The following is a 22,250-nucleotide window of genomic DNA, read 5'->3' as shown; positions in this document are numbered from 1 at the left end:
CATCTAAAATAAGAAACATTAAACAATAGCTTGAATGTAAACTCATTTAGGAAGCTTAGAAAAACGTTGTTTTTGGGAAATTGATTGCATCTATTATAGTGGTCTAAAATTTATGGGTTGGTAGTCATTTGAAAGCTCTTTGAGTCTAGATTCCAACAAAACAAGAATCAACTCATTTGGAGTTCAATGAAGAAAGTTAGAGCAAAACAACCAACAAAGGTAGGATTGGCAGGAATATATAAAACAATTAACTTTAAGGAATAAACTGTACCTACTCAGATGTCCAGAAATAAGTTTTTTGAGTCTAGTTTCTAATAAAAAAAGAATCGTATCATTTAGAGGTCGGTGAGAAAAGTTATCAATAAAATAGCCAGCAAAGGTCAAAGTTGACAACATGTTATCTCACTCAAATTGCCTTTGGCTGCTTGTGTGCACATAGCTGGGTCCTGCAGCACAAGTTTTTGTACAAAACCAAGTTTTTGTTCGTGTAATTGCTTACATGACCCTTGTAATCGATTACACGAACAAAATCTTGTACAAAAACTTGTGCTGTAGGATCAAGCTGTGGGCACACAAGTAACCAAAGACATTTTACGTCATTTTTTCATATTTTTTGAATCGATGAGAGTTCTTTTTAATGTTTAATTGTGAGTAGAGCTGAAAATTGAGTTTTGGGCAGTCCTTGGTGGAGGAAAGAGCCAATGCTAGTGTCATGACCAAGTTAGGTGAAGTCATGAAACAAGTGTATGCCATTTTATACCTTGTAATGGATTACAAGGACCTTGTAAACAATTACAAGAACATAAATCTGGTTTTGTACAAAAACTTGTGCTGTAGGAACCAACTATGTGCACATAAGTAGCCAAAGACATTTTATGTAGTTTTTTCATATTTCTTGAATGGATGAGATTTATTTTTAATGTTTAAGTGTGAGTAGAGCCTGAAAATTGGGTTTTGGGCAGTCCTTAGTGGAGAAAAGACCCAATGTTGGTGTCATGACCAAGTTAGGTGAAGGCCTGAAACAAGTGTAGACCATTTTGTACGTTGTAATCGATTACAAGGGTCTTGTAAACGACTACACATACAAAAATCTGATTTTGTACAAAAACTTGTGCGGCAGGATGCTATGGACACATAAGTAGCCAAAGACAATTTGAGTGACATAACATGCTGTCAAGTTTTATCTTTAATGAAAATTTTTCCCATCGACCTCCCAATGATCTGATTATTTTTTTATTAGAAACTATACTTAAAAAGCTTTCCAATGACTATTAATTTGTAATTTTTGGACATCTGAGTAGGTACAGTTTATTCCTTAAAGTTAACGCTTTATATATTCCTGTCAATTTTGACCTTAGCTAGTTGTTTTACTCTTAACTTTTCCCACCGAACTCTAAATGAGTTGATTCTTATTTTGTTAGAAAACTGAATCAGATTTTTCTCTATTGAGAAACAATCAATGCATTGAAAAGTAGAAATAGAAAAAAAATTTTGACACACCTAACTTTTTTTACATTCATTTGACATTATTTTTTTCTACTTTTTACATTTTTCTTTTTTGAAAAAATACAAAACTTTACACTTTTATGACCATTTTACTCTTATACACTGTATAAAATGATTGTAATAGTGTGTGGTGATATCATTACTCATAAAAATATGCATTATGTGAAATTTGTTGTTTCTCAAATAATTTCGGTTAACAATCTTATAAAATAAATTCGTAATGTAAAATTCATATTACATATTAATTTTATCATTTATGAGACTTGCAACAAATGAAGCTTCCAATGCAAATTATAATTGCAATTTCAATATGGAAGAATTGATGATGGGAGAAAAATTCATGTGAAATGGCGGTGGTACAGAGGTGAAATCGGTGATCACATGGCTCGATAATAAAGAAAAGGACAATGATATTTTGACAACACTTTTTGACAACTTTTTTGACAACGGGACACGTGTCATCATTTTATTGGTCTTTTTAAATTTAGGTTTAAAAAATATTTAAAACGGACCAATCATAAACTGTCACGTATGCGTTGTAAAAAAATTGTTAAAAAAGTATTTTTAAAAAAATGTTGTTAAAAGAAGATTTTTCTAAAGAAAATTGCAAACAAAGGTAATTTGGGATCAGAATTCAATTCAAACAATCTTCTGCATTTAGTGTGACTTTGTTGTCAACCTGAGAGTGAGGGTGAAATTTTTCGGCCATGGGTACAAAGTTGAGAACCATAGTCGACAAACAATCTGCATTTACAATAGTTCCAGCCTATGTATCCATGCAGAATAAGAGATGATAGGAACAAGTCAGATTCACTTAATTACAAGATAACGTGACATCAACAATTAATTCCATCCTTAAAAACAAACATGAATATTTCATCCTATTCTTTATTCGGGAGCATATGCCAGATTTTATCATTATGATAACGCAGGTTGTCACACACTATTCTAGTATGCTGCACCATGCCAAACAAAGGAGGTGGATGTTTTGTTATATAAAGAAAGGTATATAAAGAAGAATAAAATATACATATATACCTTGTATGTTATATACATAAAAAAAGTTAACGGAAGCATTCTATATTCCATTGCTTGAAACAATCCCAATAAAAATACTCATCTTTAAATCACAAGATTGCAAAATTAATTTATCGATTTTATGAGGAAGGGTGCTTCTGTTTCAAGCTGTGTTCATCAAGCCAAGAGATGATGTCTTCAAAAACTTCAGTTATTACTTCATCAGGCTCACCCTCCAGAAGAGCATGGTAGGCATCTTCATAAAGCTTAAGCTTCTTATCTGAACAGCTTGCATTCTCATACAAGGCTTTGCTCACTGATGGATCAGTCACAGTGTCAGCCTTTCCATGAAGGATGAATAATGGTAGAGAAACCTGTTATCATTATCAATTACGTGTCAAGATGCATAAATTTTAGGACTATGATACATTAACAATTTTTTTTAGTACGTACTTCTTTCAATCGCCGTTCTATTTCTTGAGTAGTTCTGAGCAATTCTACAGCACTCTGCAAGCGTGGTTTATCCTTGTAAGCAATAACATTGTAAGCAGTCTGCAAAGACATTAGAAACGTGTGAATCTCTTACTAACACATGAAAAATTTTGGAGAAAAATGGAGTCACCAAGAAGCGTAGAAGAAAAAAATGATCTTTGTATTAAGATTAGCTGAGAAAAAGTAACATTCTGTTGGAGTACATCACAAAACACATACCTGTTCCCTCTTCTTTAAATCTCTGAATGCTGCCTCTGCTAAATCCTTGTTTGGAACCAATTTATGCCTTGGTAATACATTGGCTAATCCAATCAGGAGATTAGTGACCAGCTTTGGTGGAACCATGTCATCTGCAATCTACAAAGATCTTCTAATCAAAGGGAGATCAAAGCAAAGAATAGCCAGAACTCCATACATTAGTGTTTCAAGAAAAATACCTTACACATAGGTGCAACAAGAATAGCACCATCCCATGCCTTAGGCTGTTTCAGGTGTATCTTTAATGCAACCGCTCCACCCATGGACTGTCCAAATAGGAAGCTGGGAAGAGAACGGAACTCTGGATTTTCTGCAACATGAACCAAATCTTTTGATTGAACATAACGGAATCAATATGTAAGTAATGAGAGGATGAGAACAATAGAGATCAAAGGCTAATGCTGAGCTCTTTGAGAGAAGCAATCACAAAGAATCATATTCATTGATTAAAAGATTATGAGCGAGATACAATGGTGTTTAATTTATTGAGAACTTATTAGTAACAAACCATCAACAAACTAACTGATCAGCACCCTACTAACAAACCATTTACTCCAAATGCAGTATTCCTTGTTATTAAATTGTTTAAGTTGTTTCCCAAGAAAAAGGAAAATATATTTTAAGAATGTTTCATTGTTTCCATGTTCTTAAAGTCAGAGTTCTATTTTCCTGGTCAAGAAGAACATAGACAAACACTGACAGCTAAGGTAAATTCCTTTTTCTGAACACATAATCAGACTGTTATAGCGAATGGAACAATATGCCCAACAAACAACAAATACCGCTACGATAGACTTTAATGATGACTCTGATACTATGTTAAAAGTGACCTTATTTCTAGTCGGTGTTAGACTTCTAACATAGAGTCATGGGTCAACAGATGAGATATTTCCTTTATCAAAAACACAACTCATAGCTTAGCAACTCATCATGCGAAGAGCTCATAAATAATTCCCTGTAAGTCTATTTGCAGGACATCTACTTGACAGATCCACTTTAGCTACTGCCCTGATTAGAGTATATATGCAAAAAGCAGATGAAAAGCTACAACCTGAAGAATTACATTTCATCAAACTCAATAATTTATATTTTCAAATATGTGTGAAACTCATCACCCTACCACAAACCTCAAAATAAACAAATAAAGAATTTGTTGTTTCCCTTAGCTTCCAAGTTTTTTAAATAAAAAAAATATCCTTGAAAGCATTCAAAAGTAATTTTTTCTTTGACCCTTGATGTCTAATTCTAGTCATCGACAAATCAATACCATTGGAAGACACAGCTCATTAATTTATTGTTATTTTTTCTGATATTCTTTATATTTTGAGCATTGATTAATAGTATAGACTACTTTCAGAAGGAATGTATCAAATACTTTATACAAAAATAAATAGTAGTTCAAGATCCCTTAACTGTGTCCAAACTACAAAGTAAACATAATCACAAACCACCAGGACGCAACAAACTATTGAAGAAATTCATGATGACTAAGAATTTCATGACTTGGGGGTTGATGGGAGTATAGGTACCTTTGATTTTAGAGTAATGCTCAATAACATCATCAACAAGTCCATCAAAACTGGGAATAAAGCAATGAAGACCTTCTGATAGACCAAATCCCGGATAATCCATGGCAAAAACTGCATATCCAGATGATGCTAGTTTTCTAGCAATTCCTGCAAAAAAGTCCATGATACCATTGAGTTGCTAATCCTCAAGATAACTGATAGTTACTTATGGCTACCAAGTCTAAGTACCAGCTACATGCCTTCAAAGAAAAAGGAGCAAGTATCTCCATAACCATGACAGTAAAATAGTGCTGCTTTTGGCGTAGATGATTCAGGAAGCCAACTTTTGCAGAAGATTTCTAGTCCTTTTGAATTCTTCTCATATGACTGTTCCATAGCACACAAAATTAAGTCAATCATCATATTTCAATAGCAAAACAGGACAATATTTGGCACTGGTGATGATTCATAGAAATAGTTACCCAATCGTCACTTTTTTTGGTAACTACTCAGAAGAAACAAATTGCAGGAAAGCGTTTAAGACTAAATTTCTCACTAACCTCTTCCATTTTTATTCCATCACATGGAGTCTACAAAAACAGAAAACATCAAAGAATCGATGTTAACATTTAAAGGAAATGAATTTTTACTGATCTAAAATGAAATAAAACAATCACTGCACCCTCCCCAAAAAATTGTCCCTGCACCGAATGGTTAATACCAAAAGCCAAGACCATGAAAATGTCATGAAATGGATGGGTTTGAAGAAGAATGGAGAAAAGACAATGTACAGATCTAATTGCATATTGTTGTAGTGTCTGATGCAAAATTGAGTAAGAAAGAACGAGTAGGCCATACTAGAGTCCAAAAATCTATAAAAGAAAATAACCTAATATGTTTAAGAAATATTAACTACTCAAGAAATTCACTGAAGTATCATAATTATTGTGAATCCCTACATGCTCTTGACAAGTCTTTTCAAAATGTCTCTGTAACACATTTTTTATTGGGTCAGGTCTTATTTTACACCAGAAATCGGAGCCATTTTGCACCACAACTACTCAAAAACTTACAAAAAATAAAAAGATAGCTTCAACATTCCACTCACCACCGTCCTCATGTAAGAATTCTCCAATCACTATTTCAGTACACTTAAACGTTTGATTAATTGTGTAAATGAGCATTATATCTATGCAAGAAGAACTTCATAAATTTGCATTTTTTTACCTTAAATTATTCAATAACATAGTCAAATAATATTAAACTAAAAATTGTTTGAATTTTGAACGAGTCCCCACCTAACATTTTTCCTCTTGCACTATACTATTGTAGTTGTATTGAAGGCTGACCCCGTTGCATTTAAATACAGAGTTTCCAATTCAGCAACATTTAATAGCAACAGTAGAAGCCGCCTACCCCTTATGACAAACTAGAATTGAAGTTTTCATGACTCATCTTATTTCACAATAAAGTTAAATTTATTCAATTTGAGCTTTAACACATTTTCTCTATTAACTCTGCCTGTGACAAAGTTAATTCTAATGAGTTTAAATTTTGAAAACTAGCTTCAAGTTCATCCACATAATCAAGTTTAACAGAAAATATATTATAATCTCATCTTTTATTGCTTTAAAAAATTAGGGTAATCTATTTTGAAGAGGAATTCACCTTACAATTAATAGCTGCAACAGAATATACCAAACAAACCCTCCATGCCCAATATCAAAAAGAAGCTAAAGTCAGAACAAATATCTTCCTCTTTACAACGGATTTGCTTGCAAATCAGAAATCTCAAAGTCAAAGTTTCAAGTCCACCAATCAATATCCTCAGCATTAAAGAAAGAGAGAAGCAAGAAACAATAAAGGGCAAAACCAAATATTTTGCAAGTCCCTCCATAATCAAATAGCAAAACATTCACTCACAAGACAAAACCAAGCACATTAGAAACAACAACAAAAAAATGGCATGGATTTACTCATGTCATCAATTCCACAAACAGCATCAAAACAAAACAAAACAAAAGAAACAAAACAAAAACCAAACCTTAAACAATATGTGATCAATTCCAAGCTGAATATCCTTGAAGGCCTCACGTGCACGCCTTCTGGCATCCACTTGGTCCATATTTGCATTCAAAATCTTCTTCAATTCTCTATCAACACCAGGTAACCCCATTGATCTTGACACCCTTATCACCTTTCTCCTATTATTCCTCTTCCTCTGTTGCACACTTGCTCTGAATTCTGCACCACCCCAAACACTTGGATTCAACCTGATCTATGTACCCAGAAACAGAATCATAGGAAACAGACTCTGACACACCCCTTTAAGAAAAATTTGTATAAAGACATTGAAAAGAACACTTGCTAAGGTGAATAGAATATTGAAAAAGAATAACTTTTTTTTTTCTTTCACTTTTACTAGTTTTTATGCAAATGCCAACCATTCAAAGGATGGCACCGGTAAAGCTCTGGGGGTCTGGGATGCACTGTAGATTTAATCATTATTTTATTGGAAACAACATGAATGGGATCCGCAAAGCATGCAATATCTGACTTGGGAAAAAAAAGATAAGGTATGTGGTGAAGAAACAAATACCCATTAAGCAAGTAAGTCTTAAAAATTAATAAATAAATAAAGGGCATTTATTTTGGATTTCAGTTTTCTAAAGTTGATGACTTGAATTTGGGTTCTTTTTGGGTAATCCAAATATTGTAAAATGATGAAATTTCGTGGCTTTGGTAATCATCATCTTCAACGAAGTTTCGGTTTTAATTATGTACTTTAGTTTAAGAGATTTATTCTTATACAGATCCAACAAAATATTTTTTATTATGAAAAGTGGAATTTGACTAAGATTAAAAAAATCTTTGAAAAAATAAAGAAAAAAATTGTATTTTTTTTCTTCTTTATTTTCATTGGTTTGCTTATAGTGGGAATAAGAATTTGACTGAAGTTATAAAATGATTTCTGGATGTTTCTTAGTCTATATGATTTCCAACTGGGATAAGGTTTGAAGCAGAGCGTGTAAAGTTCTATTCAAAGGATAACGAAAGAAAGAAGATGGTGGAGAATTGACCCTTGACCTAGCCTATAGGGTTTAAATGATTAAAATTGATGAATTTTAATAAATACCAATCAATTTTTAGTCATGTGTTAAAATCTCAAAATCATTCAAACAGCACTTATAACTTTCTTAATTAAAAGTATTTTCTTCAATTACTTGAAAATATATTAAAACACTAGTGAGAGAAAATACTATTATTTTAATTTAAAGTCAACTTTACTTTTCTCTTATAATACAAATTAATTACAGGCTATTATTTTCAAGGAAGGTGATTAAGAATTGATTACAAATGAAAGATTTTTAAACTTATAGAAATTAATAATAGAGATAGAATTTTGTGACTGTTTTTTCTATTGGGTAAGCAACTTTTTTAATTTTTTTTATCTCAAAAAAACTAGTTAGACTGAATATGTTTTATAATATAATTATACAATTATTTTCATATATATATCTATATCATAAAAATATTATATCATTATACCATCATCATAAAACAAAACAGAGACAGATTATAACTACTTTTATATCTTTTAATTAGATAATTTTAAATATTAATAAATAAAAAGTAATTTTTCATTTAATAGAATAAGTGATTGAAAAATATTTCTCTCTCTTAAAAAATAATTACATAACCTATTTCCTTCAAAATAATCACGTCATATTCCTTAAAATAAAATTATATATATTTCTAAATTTTCCTGTATTAATATTTTAAATATTATTCTCACATAGTTATATGTAATAAAAATGCTTATAAGTGCATGTGATTATATTAGTTTTTTAATTATAATTTTACTTCTTATTTTAAAGAAAAACTATAAACATTCTTATTAAATAATTTTAATATTACAAATATTAATAAAAAAATAAATTTTATGATTTTTTTTTAATTTACTCCACTATATTTAACTTCAAGGAAAACTTTAGCAATATTTTTTTTCATTAATTAATTATTATAATATATATATATATATATACACATATATTTATACATGTGCGTGTCCCTTCATATTTTCAGATTATAAGGAAAATCATTAAATTAAGCATAGTGATTTATGTTTCCATGTTATAGTCTACTAGTATTTTAGAATTTTATGAATAAAATAAATGTCTAATTTATATAATTAAATTTTAAAATAAATGAACAATGGTGTAATTAAATTTTATAATAAATAAAGCATTTTAACATATAGTAAAAAAGTTATGTTATTACTTTTAGTTATTCATGTGTTTTAAAAAAACAAATGTAAATCATGTTAGAACTAAATATTAAAAATGATACGTTGAAGTACCCATTTTTTAAAATATATATATATATATATATATATATATATATAAACATATTTAAAATAATAGTAAATTAAATATTTTTATTTTTTATTAAACGAAATAATAAAATATTTTTATTAGATAAAAATAATATTCATGCAACGTAGAGCACACCTTGTAACCCTTCAAACTCTTTATTTTTTAAAACGAGTTGTTTCAAGACTTGGAGGTAAATTTAGATCAAAAACAGGTGTGTTTCCAACTTCATGTCTTAAAGCCAAGATGTTATAGGCCCTCGTCTCTTCAAGATCAAGAGAGAGTGTGTTTGCAAAAGAGACTTTGATGCAAAGTTAATGGACTACGTTAGATAATAGTTAATGCTAATGAATGTAAACTATTTACCTTGATGATTATACTATTTATAGGATAATTATGACGTTTATGGGCCCTCACTTATATAGGTCTGAGTTGGCCTAGTGATGCATTTACCTCTCATGAGTCAGTTGTATGTCTAAATTTTTCTGTTATAGAATAATACACCATTAGCTTTGGCAGTTCGAAAGTTAATTGGACGGGATGACTTATGACCAAGTATTGGTAGTCATATAGGTCAGTTCGTGGTTGGGTAGAAGCAGTTAGATAGATCCGCTTGTGGCCAGGGTAGTTCACCATTAACTTAGTAGGGAGCACATAGTAGGCGATACATAGTCCCGATAGATCACACATAGTTCTTGGTAGGCAACACGTAGTCCTGGTAGGCGACACATGGCTCTCAACAAGGGGCACGTAGTCCTGGTAAGCGGCTCCTAGCTCTCAATAAGCGATGCCTAAGCTTTGGTAGGAGACACCTTGTAGGCAACACTTAGGATGTGTTATGCCCTGATTTATCCTAAGATGAGATCAATGTTGATAAGATCGAAGAGTAATCAGTTGTGTACAATACACCAACACCCAATATTTTCATGATATGAAGGCATGTGAAGACTTTTAGTAAAACAGTGGTAGTCAGCCTTCAGCTAACTTATCAAACATGATACCAATAGTAAGTATTCGATAGTCATCCTAGAGAGTTTTGCAAATGAAAAAAAAAAATATCTTTAGAAGTAACCTTACAAGTACAAATAATTTTATTTATTATAAATTCATCGTTTTTTACTTTTTTAAAATTTTCTCTTTTTCTCGTATTTTTCTTCCAAGTTAATTATATTATATTTTTAATATTATTTTATTTACCTAATCAAAATATGGTGTTGTCAATTTTCAAATAAAATTATGAACTATTGAATGTTTGGATTAAACTTTATCACTTTGTGAAAAGTTATAAATATTAGCTATAATTAATCAATGTTTGAACATAAGACTTTAACTTTTATACAAATTATTAAATCAAACATTTATTATTAATATAAAAGCTATAACTAATATGAAAGCAATAACTTACAATTCAACTATGATTTGGTCCACCTAACCTACATTATATGATCATTTATATCACTTGAAACAATCAAAAGAGATTCAAAGAAAGATTAGTGAGACTTTACACCAAAATGAAGGAGTTTATTATAACAACGCCTCTCTCTTGTGATGAAGCACAAATCCATTGTATGTTGTTAGCCATGGTTGTTAAGCTTAATCTCGAGTTAGAATAGATGAATGTTAAGACTACACTCCTAAAAAGATATTTGAAAGAGACTATCTACATGAAACAAGTAGAAGGATTTGATGAAAAAGATAAAAACAGATTATGTTTGTAAACTAAAAAAATCCTTTTGTAGTTTGGAACAACAACCAAGGCAATGGAATAAGAGATTTAAAAAGTTCAATACAAGCATTGGATTTTAAAGAAGTATGATACTTTCAAATACTTTAAGACTCTAATGAAATATCACTTCATAGTAATGTTGGTGTATTTTGATGACATTGTAATATCATGCAATATAGTGAGTATGAGATTGAGAAGGTTAAGGTTCAGTTGAGTGAATAATTTAAAACAAAGAATTTTAAAGTTGTTAAGAATATTTTGGGGATTGAGATCATTAGTTGATGTGATTTGAGGCATTTTATTACAAGCTAAGTGATGAACCATCCCCTGAGATGAAGTGATTTCAATGTTACGTGAAACCAAAGATATTAAGTTTCTTTAAATTCTACAATATAGTGTACAACTTAGGTTAATTCCTAAAGGACACACGTATAATGTATTCAATCTTTAATATCTTTTTGTACAAATTAAAATTAGGGATTAGGGATTTATAATTATAAAACATGAATTGAATTAAACTTAAAACATAACAAAAAATTGTAAAGATCTTAACAACAAAGCGTAAATTTGAACAACATGAAGAAGTTATGTTTGACAAACACTAATCAAATCATGAATGCATGATGATAAAGCACTAAGTCAAATTCCACCCCATCTGATAAACAAATAAGGATTATTCAAACTAAAAACCAAGATTTTAATATGACATACTAAAAAATATTTTAAAGCTTAAGTTTGTGCTAAAAAAATGTTTTTATTATTTACTAATAGGATATCCGTGATAAGTTCAAAAACTTCATTCAAATATCTCTTAGGATTCGAGCTAGAGACAAAATATCCACCAACTTTATCTAACATAAACATATGTCAACAATAACTTAACTATTTCTCCATTACGATGTTCGATTTTATCATTTAGAAGTAAAAAGTTATGCAACCTAGGGAGATAAGTACTATCAACTATCAAAGAATGTTAATTATCGAAATTTTTTTATTGATGGCATAAAATCCGTCGGTAAATGTTAATTACCGACAACATTACTAATGGATACTTTTGTTTGATTTCTCGACGAAAATGTTTATTGGTAAGGTTGTATGGGTAATTTTTTCGTGGGTAAGTTGTTCAATGAAATTAGGTTTTCATTTGGGATTTTCCTTCCCTAATTTAGGTTTTACCTCCCCAATTTCATATTTAGTGCTCCAACAAAAATTGAAAATCCGACAACCCTTGTCATGATGTATGTCCAGGTATGACAAGTTCGTCACAAGACAAGGTCGTCCAATAGAAAATCGGGAAGAACTGTCAAGGTATTACAAGAAAAACTCGTTTAGTAGAAACCTTAGTCTTGGTTTTGAAGTTTAACTAAATAACATAAACGAGAAAGGTCTCTATATGATAAGCTAACTTCAACTAGAAAAACACTTAAACCAACATTAGGATAGGAAACCAATCTTTACCAAAATCTTATAGGAAACCATAAACTAGAAGACTAACCTTAGGATATAAAACACTAGGCTAGGAAAACCCCAACTTAAGATAGGAAACCAACCTTAGTTCAACACGAGAATAGAACAGCTAAAAACACCTCAACCTAAGCTAGGAAGCCAACCTTTAGCACAAGCTGGGTTGGTTGGGTAGGAGGGGACTTAGTGGATCTAGTGGAGATTGCTTCTGTGGCTAGGATGGGCCCCAACAGCTCTTGTGAAAGTGAAAATGATGTTCACAATCTATGCTTTTGATGCAAGTGAAAGAAAATCTTGAGATAAAATGAAGAGGTTTGTTTTACATCTCATTTTGGGTCTCTATTGGTGCTAAAAAGGGTTGAAAATGAAATTTGGTTCATTGTGTATGATAGGTAAGATGGAGCGCATCTGTGTTTTGGAATTGTATATAGAATCCCCTCATTTTGGGTTTTGAAATGTTGCAGTATGTACCTTTGATGTTATGGGTTCTTATTGCTTATAAAGGATGTTGCCTCTCTGAACTTTTATGTAATGAAATCATAAATGTCTCTAAAGGTAGCCTCGTCAAATTGGATCACATGCATATGATGACCAAGTTAAGGCCCTTTGTCCACTCATTTTTGAAAGAAGCTACTGAAATGTTTGAGATGTACATATATACCATGGGTGACCGACCATATGCATTAGAGACGGCCAAGCTACTTGATCCTGAAGGAGAGTACTTCTGAAATCATTTATAGAGTTGTCTTCGGTAATTATCGAAGGCCTTTGACCTTCGGTAATTACCGAAGGCTTATGGTCTTCGATAATGTCTCCGACAAGCATATTACCGACGACTTTTTGACCGTCACAAGGTCGTCGGTAATTACACTTTATCGATAATTTTTGGTCATTAGTGAGAGATTTGGATCGTGGGTAAATCCCTTCTATATAGATCAAGAATTAAGCATAGTATAGTTTTTTATATTAACCAATATAAATATACCTTATGTACTATTAATTTGTAACTAACCAAAGAAAATTATTACGACAATAAGTTTCAAAAAGTGTTTTTCACATTATGTTAGTCATTTTGAAGTTACATTTGGATATCTTTATCATACTGCTACCTTTACAAAAAATTGTTTGACAATCATCTATCAAGTTAAAACTTCGTCCAATTATCAACATTGATTTGCAAAAGTTTTTAGAAGTCGTAAATACTCGATTCAATCTTTCGTTTTTTTTTTTGTGTATTTTTCCTATTTGCACTACTTTTCATGTGTGTCTTCTTTGCTCACCATGTAGTTTTGTGAATCGCATAATATAGTGGCCCAAATGTCTTTTTGTTTCCTTTATTTATTTTTACTATTTTTACCCTTTTTGGGCTTCCAAATACTTATTTGCAACTTTTTTATAGTTAAACAAAAAATCTTAAATACAAGCTCGGTAAATACTATGTACGACCGATAAAACTAATCAAGATTTGCTTCATTCCTGCACTCATTAGATAACATGATAATCTAACACTTCTATATATTCTCTATTGCACTCGTGAAGATTGCTGACGATTCTTCTGCTCTTTGTGGCAGTTGTTTAATCCTTTACAGTAGATTTTAATCATGACTTCTACTAGTTTAACAAGAAGCTCTTTTTGGTCATGATCAAATATCACTGAGTTTTTATCTAATATTGCACACAAGGTAAAATATGCTAGACACACTAAAATTGTTTTATTTATTTGTTATGATCAAAATATAATATTAAATAACACAAGTTGAGAGATTAAGATCTTCCTCATATAAGAACTTCCTCAACCAGTCCACTTAAAGAAGAAATGCAAAACTGTGTATTTCCTATATCAGTGTTACAGCGAGAAACACTTTTACATACACCTTAACTTTACAAGTTTACATTATACTGTAAGATCCTCAGTAAGAGATCATAAAATAGAATTATACAAGTCCTTAGGAGTATTCATAAGGAACATTCAAGTTATTCAAATCTTGTCACCTATGAATAAGACTGATACTCCAAATCCCAGATAAGAACAAAATGAGTGGACAAAATAAGATAAATCACACAGCCATTTCCGGAGCCTCTCAAAACCAAAAAATTCAACCAATAAAGAACAAATCAAAATTTAAGGAAGCAATATTTCCAAACACCAATATTCAAAACTGTCTGGGGAATCCTGAAACTGTCTTTCCCATCACCTTGTTACTCCTTCCTCCACCTCTACCTTCACCATTGATGGCAATGGCTGTAGCAGAAGACAAACCCTTAAGTTCATCAATGCAGGCATAGCTCTTCCTAGCCATCACACTACCACCACCACCACCTTTCTTCTTCTCCCCTCCACTCACTGACTTGCTCCCCCTTGAACTCAACACCACCCCATTACCACTCTTGCTTGGTGGTGTCGTTGAAGGCAGAGTGCTCATAGGCTTCCTATTCTCTTTCCTTAGCGCAGCAGAAAAATCTGGAACCGATTGAGCAATAGAAAAGGACCCTTTTGAGGTTCTCTCACAAGCTTGAAACTTGACCTGTTTCTTCCTTGGTGGTGTTGCAGGTTTTATAGTTGGTTCCAATACCTGAGCCTCTTGATGCCGGTCTTGCATCAAACACTTCATGTGCAACCTGGATTCTCTCAATTCGGCATACGCAGTATAGTTGGGTCCTCTCTCCAACACGAAACTGTCTACTGAGGCGAGTCTCAGAGGAAAAGGGTTATCAGAATTGGAATTCTGGTTGAGGATCAGTGATATAGGATCAAGGGCATGCAAGAGAGGCTCTTGATTGGGGTTTGCTTGATGGGTTTGAGGCAGTGAGATGCTGCTGTTTGGTTTTGTGTCAGCCATGATCAATGATAAGAATATATGAAGAATTTGAAGGTTTGGGCAGTGACTATTCTCTTCTGTATCTGTGGCTGATTAAGTAATCAACAGTTTAATACATCTTATTCTTGAGATTATTTGACAAAGTGAAAAGGTTTTATTTTGCAACGGTCTAAATCTTAGGTGGAAGTGGGTGAGAGAAAAAAGAAAGTAACTTTGTTACTTTGATTTTGATATGATAATGATTGCTTACTAACGTTCTAGTTGGGTTTGGATCTTGTTGAAGAATCTACTAAGTCTTTTTGATTCTTGGATTCTATATATTTTGTTGAAGAATTTATTAAGCATAAGTGATTACTTATCAAACCGATTTGTTTATATGAAATTCAAGATCTGTTGAGTTTGTGTTGGCAATCATTTTATGTTTTTTTGTTACATTTTAAAAACCTTAATAGGGTTACCACCATTAGATCACTTAAAATTGTTTAAAGAATGATCAATTAATAATGTTAAAAGTAGAAAACAAATAAAAAAACATGTGGAATCATTTTTATAAATTTAAAAATCGAAAATACTATTAAAAACATTTTTAATATAAAATATCAGTATGTTTTAAAGACAGAAAAAATATATTATAAAAAACAATTTAGAACATTGACTTACGGTGCAGCATATGTCTTCATTTAAAGTAAGGTTTCATTGTTATTTGATATATTAAATGGATTGCTATGACATGAAGACAGGCCTCTGTAAGTTGTGCAATTGGCTGAATGGTAGAGACGGACTGAGTTGTGTGAATATTGAATTAAGTGAGACTCTTGGCTTGTTGAAAACTATGTTCTATATTGTTGAATGTATCAGCTATACGCATATAAAATTTCTTAGTTATTTTCAATATTATATGTGTAGTGGAAGTTTTATATTAAAAAGAAGAGTGCAAATTTAGTTCTCCATGGCAGATAAAAGAATTTGTCATCTATTATACTATAAGTTATGCCTAATGTTCGTTAACTTATAAATGGATAATTGTAGTATTTGCTTGGCTAATTTTCGTAAATTATATTTGCATGTTATTATTAATTTCTAAAATTAAAAAGTAATTCTATATTTTTTTTAGTTTATTCTTTATTCCATCATAGCAGGAAAGGTTAGCTTGTGAAGACGATGTTAGTAAGAAAAAATGTCCTCTAAGAACGATATGTTCTATGTTTTAGTAAGGTTGTCCTTTGAAGACATTTTGTTTCATTGTAGTTGGAGAAGTTGCCTTGTGAGCGCGATGTGTTCCACCATAGCCGAGGAGGTAGTCCTATGAGGACGATATGTTCCATTTTTGGCCATGGAGACTACTCTTTGGAGGCGTTTTGTTCCAACACGGACAGGCTGCCTTATAAGGGTAATGCTTTCCACCATAGCTAGGGTGGTTGTCATGTAAGGCCATATGTGAGGTGTAAAATTATAATAGACTCGGTAGAAACTAACATGTGTTTACCTAATCTCATGTTTCCCTAAGCATACGTGTTTGTTGAAATATTTCATCAACATGGACTGAGTGTCCAAACTCTTGTGACTAGAAACAAAGAAATTTATAATTTAACAACTGTTGTTATATTTATAAATGAATAGAAAATATATAAAGATGTCATACTAAACGAATAACATGGTCATGTTCCAACCTGTAAAATAAAAAGTTAGACCTAGGTAGTAAGATATGGTTTAACTTTTGAAACAATCATAAACAAACGAACATAAATATATACTAAAGTTCTATATTATTGTATAAACTTTGAAAATAATTTAAATTGTCTAATAACAATTTAAGTAAACAAATTCTAAAAATATTATAGGCTCATCTGATCCTAACTTCTAAAATTTTGATAAGTTAGTATTTCTCTATATACATAAAGCATAAAATGAATTACGAGTGTAATGTAAAAGTACGTGTTAAAGTCATAAAAAAATTTGTTCAAGACAATGATACTTTGATACCAGAAAATTTTTCATCTCCATTTGACACTATTCTTCACTACTTTTCGTTTTCTTTTAAAAAAAATATATTAAAATTTACTTTTGTTAAAACTATTTTACACTTATAAAAGATTATCAAATGGTAGTTACCCGTGTTAAATAATTTTTTTCCTTTTTCTTATCAAGTGGAACTAATAATTTTGGTAGTCAAAATAATATGCTAAAATTATATATATCTAATTATTGTCATTAAAAAAAAATAAAAAATTAAATCATTAACATTATGCTTTATAATTAGTAAAAAAATATTTTTTTGTGTGTGTTTTCATCTTCATATCATATGTATCTTTCCTTTTATCATTTTAAAAAAATAAATATGAGTTTACATATTTAAAAAAAATCAAAATTAAAAAATAAACTATTATAATCTAAGTAAATATTGAGTGATGTAATTATAAAAAGAAAATATATGATAATAAAGTCAAACTTAAAAATGAATTATGAGAAAACACATAATAGTTAGCTCTTGTTTCTTTTATATTCATAAAAAAATACTATATAAAAGATTAATTATGTAAATAATATGAAACAAATATTTTAGTATCAAATGGAACAAAAAAATAATTATCTTTTTTTTCTTCATAATGCAACCGAACATAAGAAACGAGAGTAGAAATAAAAAGTTTGTGTTAACCGTTTTTTTTTTTTTTAAAAACATGTAAAAAGGTGGGAGATGAAAAAAACTATAAGTAATTTAAGAGAAAGGAAAAATCTTAATAAAATGTTTACTCTTAATTATATTTAATTTTATGTTTTACTATTTATCAATATTAAAGTGTTTTATTAACAAAATTAAAAGTGTACCTAATTTAAATCTCGTAAATTCTCATATATAAAATTTTAAAAGTTTGGTTTGAAGGGACTCCAACAAAATCCGCATCTGCAAGTGGAAATAATTTGAAATGTTGTCTACCGGTATGAGTCATATCCAACACAGTAATATACATAGTTATTACTCTAAAATTAAATATAAATTAGAGTTTTATATAATAATTCAATTAATTTATGATCATATACAGAAAATATAAATTACTTATGCATCTAATTAACAGTGAATTGTTGTATGTAATTAAAATGGTAAAATAGTAGTGTAATTAAAGATCAATTATTAGAAAATGTGATTAATACCATTCAATAAGTCTAATTTTTCGTTTTCCCAAAACTTGGTATCATCTTAGAATTGATTTCCGAGTAAATAACATGAAAGTGGATATATTCTAAACTAAGATGAGATTTGATTTTTTGAAATTAGTAAAAGTAAAATACATTCTAAAGTACCCAGTGAACCATTCAATTAATACTATATTAATTATAATATTAAACCATAAATGAAAAAAAAATTCATTTATGAATTATAACTTCAATATAACATTACTATCTCTATCACTTGTAATCCCTAACACTACACTACAAATACGTTAAACGATAAAGAATATGAATTTCTTATAAAAAGTCGACACAATCTCTTTTATTTGTTAGTATAAACCAAATACCATAATAGAGATATATTTGGCACATAATTACTTGCATAATTAACAAACTTAATATGTTCGCATTGAGATAATTCTTGGAAGTGATTGTCTTGTTCACTTCCGCTAATTTGCGATTGAATATAACAGATTATTTGTGAGATATGTTAGAAATCAGCACCTTTGCATAGGTGATCGGATATACAAGTAATCATTATTGAAAATTTGCCATAAATTTTTCGATTTTCTTTTAATGTGTGTGCGTAGAAATGATATATCATATACAGATAGTATCATATACAGATAGTGTTTACTTATCCGTAACAGAAGAATTTATTTGTTACTTGTCTTATTGTCCCTCTAATATTCATTTAAAAAATATTTATATTTTAAAAATTAGATATCTAAAAATACTTATAGATATTTTTTTAGAAAATATTTTATAAAATTTTAAAATAAAATTTAAATAAAACTACAAAAAATAATATAAAATAAAATACAAATTAAACTAAATATAAAAAATTCTCATTTAATTCTTATATTAATGGATAATAATAACACTAATGAAATATAAAATATAAAGCTTTTAAAAATATTTGTATTAAAAAATAACTCATCAAAATAAGTGGTAAGATGCAAATAATAATCACATAATATATATATATATATATATATATATATATATATATATATATATATATATATATATATATATATTACAAAATAAGTGTTCAAACTTTATTTTTATTTAATATGAACATTTATTTTTAAATTAATACATTCAAGCATTTTTAATTAACTATACCTATTTATTTTTCATTTAAAAGATATTCATCATCATCTTTTAAATCAATTTTAATTCATCAATTCTTTATTTTATATCACTTTTAATCACAAAAATGTATAATCTTTTAATTTTATCTATTATAATTTTTTATTTCACATCCATCAAATATTTCACAAACTTTTCTTTTAAATTTATCTACTTTCATTTCTCAATCGCTCAAAGTAAACAACACTATAATCCTCTTCTTTACCTCCTCAAATCCTTGTGTTCAATCTTCTCAAAATCCATTTCTCAATATGAACAAAGCAATACAAAAAGAATCATTTGGTTGTGTTCTTTTCTAAGGAATTATTTGAGGGAGATAAAGTGGATGGATTTGGATGAATTTAAAGGTCAAGTTTGTAGTGTTTCTTTTAAGAGATTTGGAGGTAATTATAGAGTGGATTTGAAAGTAAAGTTTATAAGAAATTTGACTGATGTAACAGATTAAAAAAAAGTTTTAATAGATTAAAAAGTAAGATTACCAAATTTCCCTTGATGTTAAAAGTAATATAAAATGATGTCTAGATGGGTTAGAATTATTTTAGAATTTTTTAATGAATAAAATTTAAAAAAAATATTAATTGAAATAAATAAAGATATAAAACAAAACTAATTCCCACACTTGGAATGGGTTCCAATCACCACATAATAGGTTCCAAGCACAACAAAGTCGATTTGCACACCCTTGGAATTTGTTCTAACCACCACATTACAAGTTCCAAGCACAAACAAACTAATTTCCACACCCTAGAATTCGTTTCAACCACCGTAGAACTGATTCCAAGCACAACATAACTAATTTCCACACAACTAAAATCGGTTCTAACCACCACAAAACAAGTTCCAAGCACAACCAAACCTCCCACACCTGTAGAATCGGTTCTGGCCAGCATAGAACAAGTTCCAAACACAAAAAAAAAAATCCATTTTCAGACCCTTGGAATCGGTTCCAACGACCATAGAACAGGTTCCAATTTTTTTCTCAAGCATAGGAATTAGTTCCAACTGTGGCAAATTCAGTTCCCATAGCCTCCATGGTTTCATTCCAATTGTTACAGGAAGGATATTTATGAAGTACCTGGAAAACACTAGGGGGGGGGGTTTAAATAGTGTTATAGGAAAACCTTTCGCAAAAGAGATAGTTTAACAACATTATCAAGGATTAAAAGATTTATATAAGTTGTTAAACGCTTGACTTCAAATATCTGTTCAAACTATAAATTCTGAAGCAAATATCTTTCAATTGTTTAATCAAGTTTGTTGCAGTGTTTTAATAAAGCTAGCTCTTAATGAAAAATAGTGTTTAATAATAAGAGCTTTTATAGTGATTAAGATAATATGCAACTGCAGGGTTGGTGAGAAAGATGTTTATCAGAATTGAAATAATAAACACACGGGTAATTTTATATTGGTTCACTCCACCGAGTTACATCTAGTTCTCCTCTAAGATCTATTAGAGGGTTCCACTATAATCTTTAACAAGATTACAACTGAGTATTCTAACCACTCATAGTATCACCTAGTCACTCCAAGTAATTTTGTTACTCTGACTAAAACCGAGTTTCACCTAGTCCTAGTTGTGCAGTTTTCTTCATCACTCCTGGTATCCCTAGACACACCTGATATCTTCCCAATACACTGTCGAATTGAATTTTACCCACTCTTGGTTCTAGACAAACCCGACTAGCTATCATTTAACTCCACCAAGTTAAGTGTTAAGTTTTTGAATTTTGTTTAGAATTTGCAATCAATCAGATCACTTACAAGTCCTTAAACAATACTCTTGTAGAAAGGATGTGTATAAAATACAATTCAATCTAACAGACTCTGAAAGTTTTTCTCTCTTCTTACAATAGTAAGCTTATGATTCTATGAAACTTGAGAGGGTTTCGCTTTTTCTTTTGAGCTTTTCTTTTCTTCACAGATATTTTCTTTCTTGTTCGTGTGCTTATTCTCTTGCTCTTTTCTTTTGCATTCTTCAATATATAGGCTTCAAGAAAATGACATTTAATGTGTGTTTAGAACAACTATAAGCATTTCAAAATTTTCGCCGTTCAGGCAGGATTTGATCGTTTAAGCATTTGACTAATATACCAAGTAGTTTATAAAGTTTTCATCGTTGCATGAAAGAAATCGTTTGGTACAAGGTATCGTCTAACCTTTGTAAGGTTTTTCCTTAAAATGCTTCTTTAAATTATCTCTGTTTTGTTCAAAATCACGTTTTGTAAGTCTTTCAACACAAGTTTTTGAGTCATCGTTTAAGACTTTTAGCATATCTTTGAAAAAAATCCTTTGACATTTTATCTAGCAAGACATTTGAAAGCTTGTTTGATCATTGCTTAGCAATGTATAGCACAAGTGCATTTAGCAAGAATCTTATACAACATATTGACGCATTTAGTAAGGAACTCGTTTATCAGTGCATTTGTTCATGTATTAGCGTATTTACTAAAGCTTTTCTAAAGGTATTTAGATTTCACAAAGCTTTTTCATAAATCGCTTGTCCTTTATCCATATTACTTTTCTAAAGATGACACTTGTCATATTCTCATTTCGTTTATTGTTGTTTGTTAAACTTCTAAATATATTAGGACGTTTAGAAATTCAATCTTATAAATGATCTTGTTTTAACACTTTATGTAAAAACAATAGATTCATTCTCAAATATCTACGTTGAAGTGGTGGGAAATTAACATCAATCTCTTGTAATTACCCTCTGATAACGGTTGATTTAACGTGTTTTTGTGTGTATATTTTGTGAGCAAAA

The 22,250-nt window shown here is 30.1% G+C and overlaps 2 protein-coding genes across 3 annotated transcripts; both read right to left on the bottom strand.

The window, feature by feature from the left end:
- Positions 1-2,470: 2,470 nt before the first annotated feature.
- On the bottom strand, positions 2,471-7,380 carry LOC106768484 (caffeoylshikimate esterase). Of its 2 annotated transcripts, none has more exons than XM_022785324.1 (8): positions 6,826-7,380; positions 5,342-5,371; positions 5,042-5,168; positions 4,803-4,949; positions 3,453-3,583; positions 3,235-3,372; positions 2,977-3,075; positions 2,471-2,897 (listed from the first exon to the last, which is right to left on the bottom strand). In XM_022785324.1, the coding sequence occupies exons 1-8, from the start codon at positions 6,955-6,957 to the stop codon at positions 2,664-2,666; spliced, it is 1,038 nt and encodes a 345-aa protein (XP_022641045.1). In that variant the 5' UTR covers positions 6,958-7,380; the 3' UTR covers positions 2,471-2,663. The 2 variants fall into 2 exon arrangements, with proteins under 2 accessions (XP_022641045.1, XP_014510353.1); XM_014654867.2 differs by lacking the exon at positions 6,826-7,380 and adding an exon at positions 5,503-6,790.
- Positions 7,381-14,139: 6,759 nt separating this feature from the next.
- On the bottom strand, positions 14,140-15,434 carry LOC106768129. Its single transcript, XM_014653097.2, has one exon. The coding sequence runs from the start codon at positions 15,182-15,184 to the stop codon at positions 14,498-14,500; it is 687 nt and encodes a 228-aa protein (XP_014508583.1). The 5' UTR covers positions 15,185-15,434; the 3' UTR covers positions 14,140-14,497.
- Between the last annotated feature and the right edge of the window lie 6,816 nt (positions 15,435-22,250).

Source organism: Vigna radiata, chromosome 1, assembly GCF_000741045.1.
Source record: "Vigna radiata var. radiata cultivar VC1973A chromosome 1, Vradiata_ver6, whole genome shotgun sequence".
NCBI lineage: Eukaryota > Viridiplantae > Streptophyta > Magnoliopsida > Fabales > Fabaceae > Vigna > Vigna radiata.
Note: the sequence above shows the minus strand (reverse complement) of the source record. Positions and strands in the feature narration are given on the sequence as shown.